Source organism: Oncorhynchus clarkii, chromosome 1, assembly GCF_045791955.1.
Source record: "Oncorhynchus clarkii lewisi isolate Uvic-CL-2024 chromosome 1, UVic_Ocla_1.0, whole genome shotgun sequence".
In the NCBI taxonomy this organism is placed as follows: domain Eukaryota; kingdom Metazoa; phylum Chordata; class Actinopteri; order Salmoniformes; family Salmonidae; genus Oncorhynchus; species Oncorhynchus clarkii.
In genome coordinates this window covers 20934068-20946209 of record NC_092147.1, presented here as the reverse complement: position 1 = coordinate 20946209, position 12142 = coordinate 20934068, and the positions used below count along the sequence as shown (strand labels likewise).

At 41.4% G+C, this 12142-nt stretch overlaps 1 protein-coding gene across 1 annotated transcript in view; it reads left to right on the top strand.

Moving 5' to 3' along the window:
- Positions 1–11717, top strand: part of LOC139415659 (transmembrane protein 117-like) — a 93027-nt gene extending 81310 nt beyond the window's left edge. The window contains exons 6-8 of the mRNA XM_071163778.1: positions 888–1047; positions 6468–6597; positions 9352–11717. Coding sequence (XP_071019879.1) covers positions 888–1047; positions 6468–6597; positions 9352–10031 — 970 coding nt within the window. The 3' untranslated portion in view covers positions 10032–11717. The remainder of the gene's footprint in view (positions 1–887; positions 1048–6467; positions 6598–9351) is intronic.
- The last annotated feature ends 425 nt before the right edge of the window (positions 11718–12142 follow it).

Below are 12142 nucleotides of genomic sequence, written 5' to 3'. Positions count from 1 at the left end.
GACACTAGGGTCACTACTGGGATGGGGATATTTGAGCTTATGTACAAACATCTACATGTGTTGGAGTAGTTTGGTATTATCTGAGCAGTTTGATTTGTAAATTACCAATAAATGGAAGTTCAAAGTCACACTCTCCAATGCATTATGTTACCCATAGAAATGATTGTTCTTCTATTTTAGGATGCAGAATGTCGAGCTATAGTCTCTGTGGCTCCTCTGGAAGCCTTTGTCTTATTAATGAATGCCCCCCGTCTGACTGTCACAATCAATGTGTACTCTCGGGAGAAAGTATGATTTGTAAATCTCAAATACTGGTTGAGAAAGTATGATTAATAAATATGTTGAGGAATGTATCTTGACATTATGCGGCAAAGAATCTGGGTAAATCACAAATGACAGTGCCAAAAATCTGTAATCTGGACTGGAGGGGAAAGAATCCACTTTAGATTTTTAAAATGCAAACTGTGTCTCACAACATTTGAAATATGATATGATGAACTTGGTGCAAGCTACCGGCAACGCAGCCAGTCACCATGGGGATGCAGCAACCCACACAACACCAGTTCAGTGTAATAATTACTGAATGACATTGAAACAAGTACAAAGAGGAGCCAAATATAGTTTGCTAAATCCAAAGTCCATAACACACAGATAAACGTCAAATGATACCTAACAGAATTATTAACCATCATGAATATTTACATAAACCTATAATAACTTCCTGTTATAATTATATTGTTGTTGTGTACTTTAGAGAAATGAGCAGAAGGCAAATGATTGTTGTCTGCCGTAACAAATGGACTACTAAAGTGGTAATTAGTAAATCTGTGGAGTGTCCCAGGTTATTACCAGGAAAGTAATGCGGTTTTACTTCCTGTCTCCTCCAGGACGGTCCTGATCACTCTGACATCGGTGGTTTTGTTGGTCATCAGCACTGACTGGATCAGCTGGGACAACCTGAACCGGGGATTTCTGCCCAGCGACGAGGTCTCCAGGGCCTTCCTGGTATCCTTCATCCTGGTCTTTGATCTGCTCATTGTCATGCAGGTAGGGGCTCCCCCATGGCCAATTAAAAACTAGGTGGACTCCTATACTCTCCCCCACTTTTTCCTCTATCTCTCCCCTTCCTCACCCCTCCCTCAGCCACAGGGGCGGCAGGTAGCCTAGTGGTTAGAGCGTTGGGCCAGTAACTGAAAGGTTGCTAGATCAAATCCCTGAGATGACAAGGTTTCTGCCCCTGAACAAGGCAGTAACCCACTGTTCCTAGGCTGTAAATAAGAATTTGTTCATAACTGACTTGCCTAGTTAAATAAAGGTTAAATAAAAAAGGGACACTGTGGTACTTGGATGAGATAGGGAGACATTTAATCAGTCTGAATCTGCATGTCTACAAACCCCTTTTCTTTACCCTTAATCCACCATCCACCCAGCTATCCAGCAATCAATCCCCCCATCCGGCCAGGCTTCAGGCAAGGAACTACACCCTTTCCTCCTCCGTGAACCCAGGCCTTCCTTAATGATGACTCATAAAATTTTATGTTTTCTTTCCTTTTTTCCACCCAATGTTCTACATCCCACAGGAGACTATACATCAATGAAGGATTTGTCAGTGGCATACTCATGAATATGCAAATGTTTTGTCTGGGTAGAAAATGCATAACAGTGTTTCAAAGAGAGAAGACTTTCAACCCAGTAGCTCCAAGCTAAATGCAGACTGGTTGGTTTGTAACGCTAGCCGGATTTAGTTTGGCTTCTGCTAATGTTTAATTAACATACACTATATATGGATACCCCTTCAAATGAGTGGATTTGACTATTTCAGCCACACCCATTGCTGACAGGTGTATAAAACCGAGCACACAACCATGCAATGTCCATAGACAGTGTCAGTAGAATGGCCTGTACTGAAGAGCTCAGTGACTTTCAACGTGACACCGTTATACTGTACTTATACTGGATGCCACCTTTCCAACAAGTCAGTTCATCAAATTTTTACCCTGCTAGAGCTGCCCTGGTCTACTGTAAGTGCTGTTATTGTGAAGTGGAACCATCTAGGAGCAACAACGGCTCAGCCGTGAATTGGTATGCCACATAAGCTCACAGAATGGGACTACCGAGTGTTGAAGTGCCTAGTGCGTAAAAATCGTCTGTCCTTGCTTGCAACACACACTACCGAGTTCCAAACTGCCTCTGGAAGCCACGTCAGCCCAATAACTGTTCGTCGGGAGCATAATGAAATGGGTTTTTATGGTTGAGCAGCCGCACAAGCCTAAGATCACCAGGCACAATGCCAAGCGTCGGCTGGAGTGGTGTAAAGCTCGCCGCCATTGGACTCTGGAGCAGTGGAAACACGTTCACTGGAGTGATGAATCACGCTTCACCATCTGGCAGTGAACACAACCTGCCCGAATGCGAAGTGTCAAATGTAAAGTTTGTTCCCCCATACACAAAGCGAGGTCCATACAGAAATTGTTTGTCGAGATCGGTGTGGAAGAACTTGACTGGCCTGCACAGAGCACTGACTTCAACCCCATCGAACATCTTTAGGATGAACACCTTTGGGACGAACCAGACCTAATTGCCCAACGTCATCGCCCAACCTCACTAATGCTCTTGTGGCTGAATGGAAGTCCCCACAGCAATGTTCCAGCATCTAGTGGGAAGCCTTCCCAGAAGAGTGGAGGCTGTTATAGCAGCAAAGGGGGGGGACCAACTCCATATTATTGCCTATGATTTTGGAATGAGATGTTCGATGAGCTGGTGTCCACATACTTTTGGTCATGTAGTGTATTTCCACAGCTTTGTTGTTTTAAAGGATATGGAGTAGTCTAATCTGTAGTATCCCTTAAATATCTGTTTCTACATTATTCATTATTGAAACTACCTAGTAGCTGCTCATGGATAAGTGCACAACCTTATTGTGTCAATAATACCTCAGCCTACCTTATTCTGCACACTTGGCACCTGTTGTTACCACACTTTTATTATTAGCTAACTCAAATGATTTATCTGTAGCACAATAACTGACAAAAAAGAACGAATCCGATATAATGAATTTTCAATGCTATTTCATTTGCCTCAGCTCAGCCATTCAATAGTTTTAAAGGATTTTATTACAAGATTACAACTTCTCACAACTTTTTACCATGCCTGCTTTTGTTAGCATAGGCCTCCTTGCTTTTCACCAGGGTCCCTTTCCATCTCAGAAACAGGCACCATCTTGGTCCTGTATGGCTCAGTTGATAGAGCATGTTGTCTGCAATGCCAGAGTTGTAGGTTTGATTCCTGGGGCCACCCATTTGTAAAATGTGTGCATGCATGACTGTAAGGGACTTTGGATTAAAGTGTCTGTTAAATGGCATATATTATTATTATTATTCAAATCAAATCCAAGTTTATTTGTCACGTGCGCCGAATACAACAGGTACCTTACATTCAGCATGCTGTCAGTTTCAGCTCTCATCTCCTCATGACTACAGCAGTCTCCATAGTATGACATCCCTATTTTGACTCCCTGGCCCCAGCCAGTACCCAACTACCCACCAATCACATCACCCCTGCATCTTTCAGACTTGTTTATGATTGCTAGCCTCCTCTCGTTTTCTGCTCTGTGTACAGCAAGCACGTTTACTACGGTTATTTATGATTTCAATCATTCCCCGCCGGTTGTGCTCACATGGATCTGAGGCTGGCTGTCCATGCACTTTACTCTGGTAGTCAACAAACACTCCTCTACTCAGCCTTTATGTCACAGCCTTTGAAATGGCTTCATTCACCTTCATATGTATGTGTTCTGTCTGGTATAGTCTCAAAAATGTTGGGTTGTTTGGATGACCCAACTGCAGGGTGCAGGCATTGGGCCACTTAGTTGGGTTGTTTTCTAAAAAGAGCAAGGTTGAGTTGTTAGTGCTGGGTTATTGATGCTATGTTATTGAGATATGACCCAGCGGGTTAGATCAGAAGACTGGAGGTGTGGCTTAGTAAAGTTGTGGCTTTTAGATATATTATGGCCATTGTTTTCACATGGTAAGGTTGAACACAGACACTTTTGAAGCTTTGCTGAAGATAACGGAGTTCCTTAAAAGCCTATACAAATCTCACATTGCATCACTTTGTTGCAATGTGTAAAAAAATCCTGTTATTAATATTATAGTAGAATATGTCATGTGTAAAAATATTTAAAGAACATTTTTATTTGCAGTGTACAAACTTAGTGGTACTCCAGTATCCTTTTCACCTCATGTCATCTGATTTACAAAAGGCACATCTCAATAGGTGGTCCAGGTAAGTCATGAACTAGCACAAGTGAGGGGGGTGGGCCTTTCCTCTTTTGTTCTCTGTTGTTCCTCTATTGTTCCTCAAGTGAGGGGCAAGGCCGATGACATCATGACTTCCCATCAAACCAACTCTTTGAATGCCCTACTCCTTGAAGTTTGCAGTTGTCTAACCACTATTTTTCTCAAAACATATATTTTTTTACCTTTTAGTGTGTTTACTGTATTTCTACTTGAGATAAAGCCTTTCAACAAGAAAAGTAAAAAACATGATGAACAGGAATGACATTTACTCTCACAGATGGCCAAAAATAACTGTCGGAAGTCACACCCCTAATAAGCCACACCTCCTGAAAAGAATCTGAGGATTACGTTAAAAAAGACTCAGCTGCTGGGTCAACCCAGCATGAAAAGGAATAAAATAAATAAATTAACCCATGTTTGGGTTATCCCAACACATAACAATACATTAATTGCACTATAACGGCGACAAGCGATGCCCAGAAACTGTTAGGGCTTACATAAAGATGTCCCAACAGCACAATGGAGTGAATTCTTACCACCGCTACACCTGGCTATCAGCAGAGCCTTGTCTGGCATGAAACAATTAATTCAGCCTTGTTTACTGCCTTACTGCCTCTTTTTTTTTAAACAAAGCTGACATGGCTGACCATATCTCCCTGGCATATTACATCATATAAGACATTTTTGGACTCGTTGTGCGCGGCGGTCCTTCAATGGCACATTTTGTCATCAAAGAAAAATATTTTCAATTCCAAGTGGAATGACCGTTCAAAACGTATTTTTTCAGTCTGACTTCTCAGTTGCAATGCTTGCGGATAGCCACTGTCACCGATTCCTTCCAAACAACTCCAACTTGTTGTGTAATGTTTATGTCCAATGGCCGATGAGCACCAATACGTTTTATCTATAATTTCTCTTCATTATTTATCTTCATAAGACAAGGATTACAAATATTGTCTACTTGATTTATGATGATGACTGCTAACTAAGATTTTGAAAGTAAGATGTTGTCCAATCAAAGCTACTGTAGATATCACGTGATTAGACATAATTTTATCTGTGGGCAATGACATTGAGCCTTCTTGGAAGGGCACTTCTAATGCAATTCTATGGCAACACCCAAAGGGCTCACATTCTTGATGTCTACCTTTACTAAAGGCGGGTGACGTAGTGTCCCCATGAGTGACAGAACACTGAACACAGCCAATGTGTGAGTGTCTCTTCCAAAGAATCAATTGTGACCTAGCAAGCTTGTAATTGTTTTGTGTGCTTTTGTGCGTGTGCATGCATGTGTGCGTGTGTGCACTGTTTACTACAGTATGTCCTAGAGACTCATTATTTGCTGTGAGGGGCGCACATGACTTAAATGTCAAGCTTATTAGTATCAGGAAACAAAGTACAGTTGAGTAGGTTGAAGGTCTAATTAATATCAAGGGGGAAATTCCTTCTCATATTTTTCCATATGAACATTCATACATATGGATTCTTCATTCACCCTAACATCTTAAAATGTATAGAATTGAATAGCATTAGAAATGGCTGCTGGTTAGGTATGTAACTAGACTGTTAGAATATGAGGAAAATGCAGCTATTCATAAAAAGATAGAAAGATCTCAGTGTGCTTTTGTTGTCTAAAATGTACAGTATGTCCCTCTATCTGTTCAACACACATCACATTCTTCCCAGACATTATCACCTGTTTATTTCAGACGATGTTCCGGTATCTTATATCTATACGATATTGAGTCTGTATTGACTATTCCAAAGCAAAGACTGAGACACAGAGGGCAACTTATAGATGTCTGTGAGTGATTCCTGAGGTGTTTTGACATGAGAAAACCTCAATGCACACAGGCACAATACAAGGCCATGTAAACACACACTGTGCACTGCAGCTCACAGTTAGGCTTTTGACCCCTGTGGAACTTACCCATCAATGGACAACAATGAATCCCTAGTTAGTATCATTTTCTATATTAAAATAAATCCCTGCTACACACGCACCATTAGACTTTGGAGCCGGTGTATTCTTCTTTTGTCTTTGCTTTTACGCTAGGTGTTACATGATGTGTGTTTACTTCAGTAAAAGCTTTCACTATCAGTAAATGATTTTGATGGCCTGATGTATTTTGTATTTGCATTGTTTGATCATATGTTTGATGTCATTAGGATTGGGATTTTCCTCAGTTCATGGGCGACCTGGATATGAACCTGCCTGGCATGTCCACCACTCAGCTCAAGTTCAAACTTCCTGTCTGCAAGAGCATCTTCAAAGAGGAATACCACATCCATATCACAGGTACATATATTAAAGCATACTATATAAGTAAACATACTATCCCAATTGATTTAGGTGGTATAGAGGGTTACCACTATTACTTCAATATTTTCACATTCCATCTGACTAGCTGTGTTTTGATGGTTGCACCATGACACTGGCCTAAGATGAATACAGATCAGATATACCTGTTCTGACATGTCTTCTTCATCCTACCAGTGTTGCTTGTTTCTGCCCTCCCCCCTCACCTAGCATCCCTGCTGCGTCAGACAGAAAGGTGCAACGTGTATAAGCATGTGAGAGTTAACTCTTCCATTTAAACAATCACCCAGGTTTCATTCTGTTCCACAGCATTCCCCAAGTATTGATATTATTAAATGTGTTGCACTTGTTTTCTTTCATTTGAAGTAATTTGGTAAACTCATGTGGGTCGACAGGTAGCCTAGAGGTTAAGAGCGTTGGACCGGTAACTGAAAGGTCACTGGTTCAAGTCTCTAAGCTGACTAGGTGAAATATCTGTGGATGTGCCCTTGAGCAAGGCACTTAACCCTAATTGTTCCTGTAAATCGCTCTGGATTAGAGCATCTGCTAAAGTGTAAATGTGATAACCATTAAGGGGGAGAGAAACTAATGTTCCCATGCTAGATGTTAAAATGTTCAAACGCTCCCTGATTTGCACTTGGTTGTTAACCCTAATGCATTGCACATCCATTTAGCATTATGTTAATATTCTTGATTGATACGTGATTGCTTTGACTAAAAGCTTGTTAACGGTGGTGCGTCTCAGGAAAGGGAAGGAATTGTGTCACATGTACCGATGAAGCTATCTGCCTTTAGATCAGTAAACCTGGAGAGATTGCTACCATTAATATTATGACCTCATTTCATTAAGTGTCAATGTTGGACCTGATACCTGCAAATACAGTGCCTTGCAAAAGTATTCGGCCCCCTTGAACTTTGCGACCTTTTGCCACATTTCAGGCTTCAAGCATAAAGATATAAAACTGTATTTTTTTGTGAAGAATCAACAACAAGTGGGACACAATCATGAAGTGGAACGACATTTATTGGATATTTCAAACTTTTTTAACAATTGAAAAACTGAAAAATTGGGCGTGCAAAATTATTCAGCCCCCTTAAGTTAATACTTTGTAGCGCCACCTTTTGCTGCGATTACAGCTGTAAGTCGCTTGGGGTATGTCTCTATCAGTTTTGCACATCGAGAGACTGAAATTTTTTCCCATTCCTCCTTGCAAAACAGCTCGAGCTCAGTGAGGTTGGATGGAGAGCATTTGTGAACAGCAGTTTTCAGTTCTTTCCACAGATTCTCGATTGGATTCAGGTCTGGACTTTGACTTGGCCATTCTAACACCTGGATATGTTTATTTTTGAACCATTCCATTGTAGATTTTGCTTTATGTTTTGGATCATTGTCTTGTTGGAAGACAAATCTCCGTCCCAGTCTCAGGTCTTTTGCAGACTCCATCAGGTTTTCTTCCAGAATGGTCCTGTATTTGGCTCCATCCATCTTCCCATCAATTTTAACCATCTTCCCTGTCCCTGCTGAAGAAAAGCAGGCCCAAACCATGATGCTGCCACCACCATGTTTGACAGTGGGGATGGTGTGTTCAGCTGTGTTGCTTTTACGCCAAACATAACGTTTTGCATTGTTGCCAAAAAGTTCAATTTTGGTTTCATCTGACCAGAGCACCTTCTTCCGCATGTTTGGTGTGTCTCCCAGGTGGCTTGTGGCAAACTTTAAACTACACTTTTTATGGATATCTTTAAGAAATGGCTTTCTTCTTGCCACTCTTCCATAAAGGCCAGATTTGTGCAATATACGACTGATTGTTGTCCTATGGACAGAGTCTCCCACCTCAGCTGTAGATCTCTGCAGTTCATCCAGAGTGATCATGGGCCTCTTGGCTGCATCTCTGATCAGTCTTTTCCTTGTATGAGCTGAAAGTTTAGAGGGACGGCCAGGTCTTGGTAGATTTGCAGTGGTCTGATACTCCTTCCATTTCAATATTATCGCTTGCACAGTGCTCCTTGGGATGTTTAAAGCTTGGGAAATCTTTTTGTATCCAAATCTGGCTTTAAACTTCTTCACAACAGTATCTCGGACCTGCCTGGTGTGTTCCTTGTTCTTCATGATGCTCTCTGCGCTTTTAACGGACCTCTGAGACTATCACAGTGCAGGTGCATTTATACGGAGACTTGATTACACACAGGTGGATTGTATTTATCATCATTAGTCATTTAGGTCAACATTGGATCATTCAGAGATCCTCACTGAACTTCTGGAGAGAGTTTGCTGCACTGAAAGTAGAGGGGCTGAATAATTTTGCACGCCCAATTTTTCAGTTTTTGAATTGTTAAAAAAGTTTGAAATATCCAATAAATGTTGTTCCACTTCATGATTGTGTCCCACTTGTTGTTGATTCTTCACAAAAAAATACAGTTTTATATCTTTATGTTTGAAGCCTGAAATGTGGCAAAAGGTCGCAAAGTTCAAGGGGGCCGAATACTTTCGCAAGGCACTGTATATTATCATATGCCTTAACACACTGTCTGTCTGTCTGTCTGTCTGTCTTTTGTCAATTGATTACCTTAAATTAATTTGATTCATAAAAGCTTTAGTACAGAAATCAGTGAATTATAGAGCATGTCAACGTCAGCTTGGGCACAATAAATACTAGATAATACTAATACTAATACTAGATTTTGACATCTAGAAATTACCCTAATTGCCCTCCATATTGTTTGTCCCTGCAGGTAAGTGGTTCAACTACGGCATCATCTTCCTGGTGTTAATCCTGGACCTGAACATGTGGAAGAACCAGATCTTCTACAAGCCCTACGAGTACGGCCAATACGTTGGTCCAGGGGAGAAGATCTTCACTGTGGAGGAGCCCAACACACTGGGCGACTTCAACCGCAGCACGCTCACCTACAAGTGGCGCTCCAGCCACGTGGACCCGCTGACCAACCGCTCATATGTCGAACGGGACATGTTCCTGCATAGCCGCTACGTGGGTGCCAGCCTGGAAGTCAAGTGCTTGGCCTTCATCCCCAGCCTGGCTGCCTTTGTCCTCTTCGGCTTCTTCATCTGGCTGCTGGGACGTTTTCAGGACAGCGAGACCTTCCCGGAGGGCCAGGTGGACAAGACGTACGAGAGGATCAAGAGGAAGTCTCCATCTGAGTATAGTAAGGACATGGGACTCACGCCAGAGGAGGTGCACATCTCTATGAGCGAGGCGCTCAAACGTTCCGGAACCCCCATGCTGCTGTCGGTGGATGGGCATCATTTTGCTCTGCACTCTGCCACCTCCACCAACTCCACTTCGCCTGTTTCCATGGAGACCCAGGAGACGCATCCCAGCATTGTCATCGAAGGCACGGAGCCAAGAGAGCCGGCGGTTTCCTTTGATGTCGGCAAACTGTCACCGCCCTGACCTTACTGCCCTGAGGGGAAGTACTGCTATGCTTCTACTGACAGACACACAGCCTGGAGGGAGGAGAGCAGACACAGGAGAGAGACCAAACTGAAACTCAATTTCAGTCTAGATCTTTTTCAGTCTGGGTAGATTTTGAACTCAACACTGATTATTCCTGGAGCAGGAGGATGTAGCTACAATGGCCACTTTGTTTTGCTACTGTGATATCCCTGATGGCATTTTATTATTATTATTTATTTGAATTGTAAAACCTCTAAGCTGACACCAACACAATGACAAACAGCTTATTTTAACCTCCCTCACTGTAAAGTTCTATTGTCAACATGGTGCTCTCGCTAGATTTGACGTTTTTACAATATCAAGATGTTTTCTCTTTTACCGTGACATATTTTGGTGCCTCTGTGGGGAACTATTTCTACAGTCGATGTATGACACAATGGTCATGGCTAGTTTATAGTGTACAACTTGAGTATTACAGTTGAAGAGGTGCCTTGATAAACCCATGCCCACTAAAGGACAGCAACATAGTCTATACCACAGGCAGCAAAACAGAAGACGTCTGATAATGTGTGTCTGTCTTGTTTATTTCAATGTTCCACTTCACAATGTTGGACAATGTTTACCCTTTCAGACTTTATCACAGGTTTTTGAATTCATTTGCTATCTTGATCATTCTTACATATCCCATCTTCATGTGCCTCTTCTCTTGTAGTCATAGAAATGACTAGATTGCTAAACATCGTTACGATGATGATAATACTATGACCACCTCTTCATTTTCTGGTTGTATTATCAAACGCAAGATAAAAGGCATAAGCTATTTTCAAATAACATTAAAAAGTCACCTCATGATCACCTATCTGGTCAAAATACTCAGATGTAATGCCAATTAGGTCAGAAAGGTAATTTGCCCTTGGCGGGGTAAATGTGCTTTTGTTATAGAAGGAGAGAGAAGAACACCAAATCTAACTGATGCACCTTACCCATATCATATCCCCCAGCAGTATATGTACCACAAGTAAGACCTTGGTTTGAAGCCAGTATTGGGGTATGGATTGGTTTGAGAGAACACATAGAGAATGTGACCTCTTACAGCTGACAAGCAAAAGAGAGTGGGAGTTTTTTGTATTTATGAGAGTTATTATATCACATATGTTAAGTGTGCAACTACTGTATACCAATGCTCTGTTATTTAAGTGTTTTCTAACAAAGTGTTGTGCGTCTGAGTTTGTGCGCGTGTGTATGTGTCAGAGACAGCGAGAGCTGACAATTCTGTGAAGAGGTCAATGTAGTTCATGTAAGTGGCGTATGGTCCTTGGTTCAGTGATCCCCCTTCTACACTTTACAGGTCAGAGTCCTCATTACAGCTCAACTTATTTCATTTTGGAGATACGGCTTTGCAACAAGGCAACAAATTGCTAAATGTATGGGGCAATGGCTAAATGAGTGTGTTTATCTCACTAGAAGTGATCTAGTGATATGTTTGTAAAATATTGTGCTTTGGTTGGAACTGAATGTTCCCCCTGCTGTCATACATGGTATTGTGATGCATAACTGACAGCTATTTTGCATTATTGTGTGTGTGTGTGGTTTTTAAACAAAGGATATCTCTTTTAAACATGTTGACTCAATAAATGTCTGCCGAGTAATGGTATCAATAAAATGTATACATTTTGCTACATACTAGGTTGCCGGTGCCCTTATTAACTGATATACTTTGTGGGATTGAAGAATATCAGTGTGAGATAGAATGAGGTGCCTATCTGTTACATAACCTCAATGCTGAAACTAGTTCATATTTTATATACAGTAGATGTAGCACGCATTGACACTGTTGCCAAGCAACTCCTCAGGTCAACTTCATACAGCTGCTGACCCAATTACATGGGAATATGTAAGATTACTGTTGCATTGTCAAGAGGGAACCTGCAAGTAAACATTTCATTGGATGGTGTATACCAGGTGTATCCTGTACATACAACTAATAAAACTTGGAAAATGAGAGAGATAGTATAATTATAGTAGTACTGTATTTACACAAGGTAAGATATGAAAGATATTATCTACACTTAAACATAGCCCTGTTCATGCCATTAGGCCATGATTAG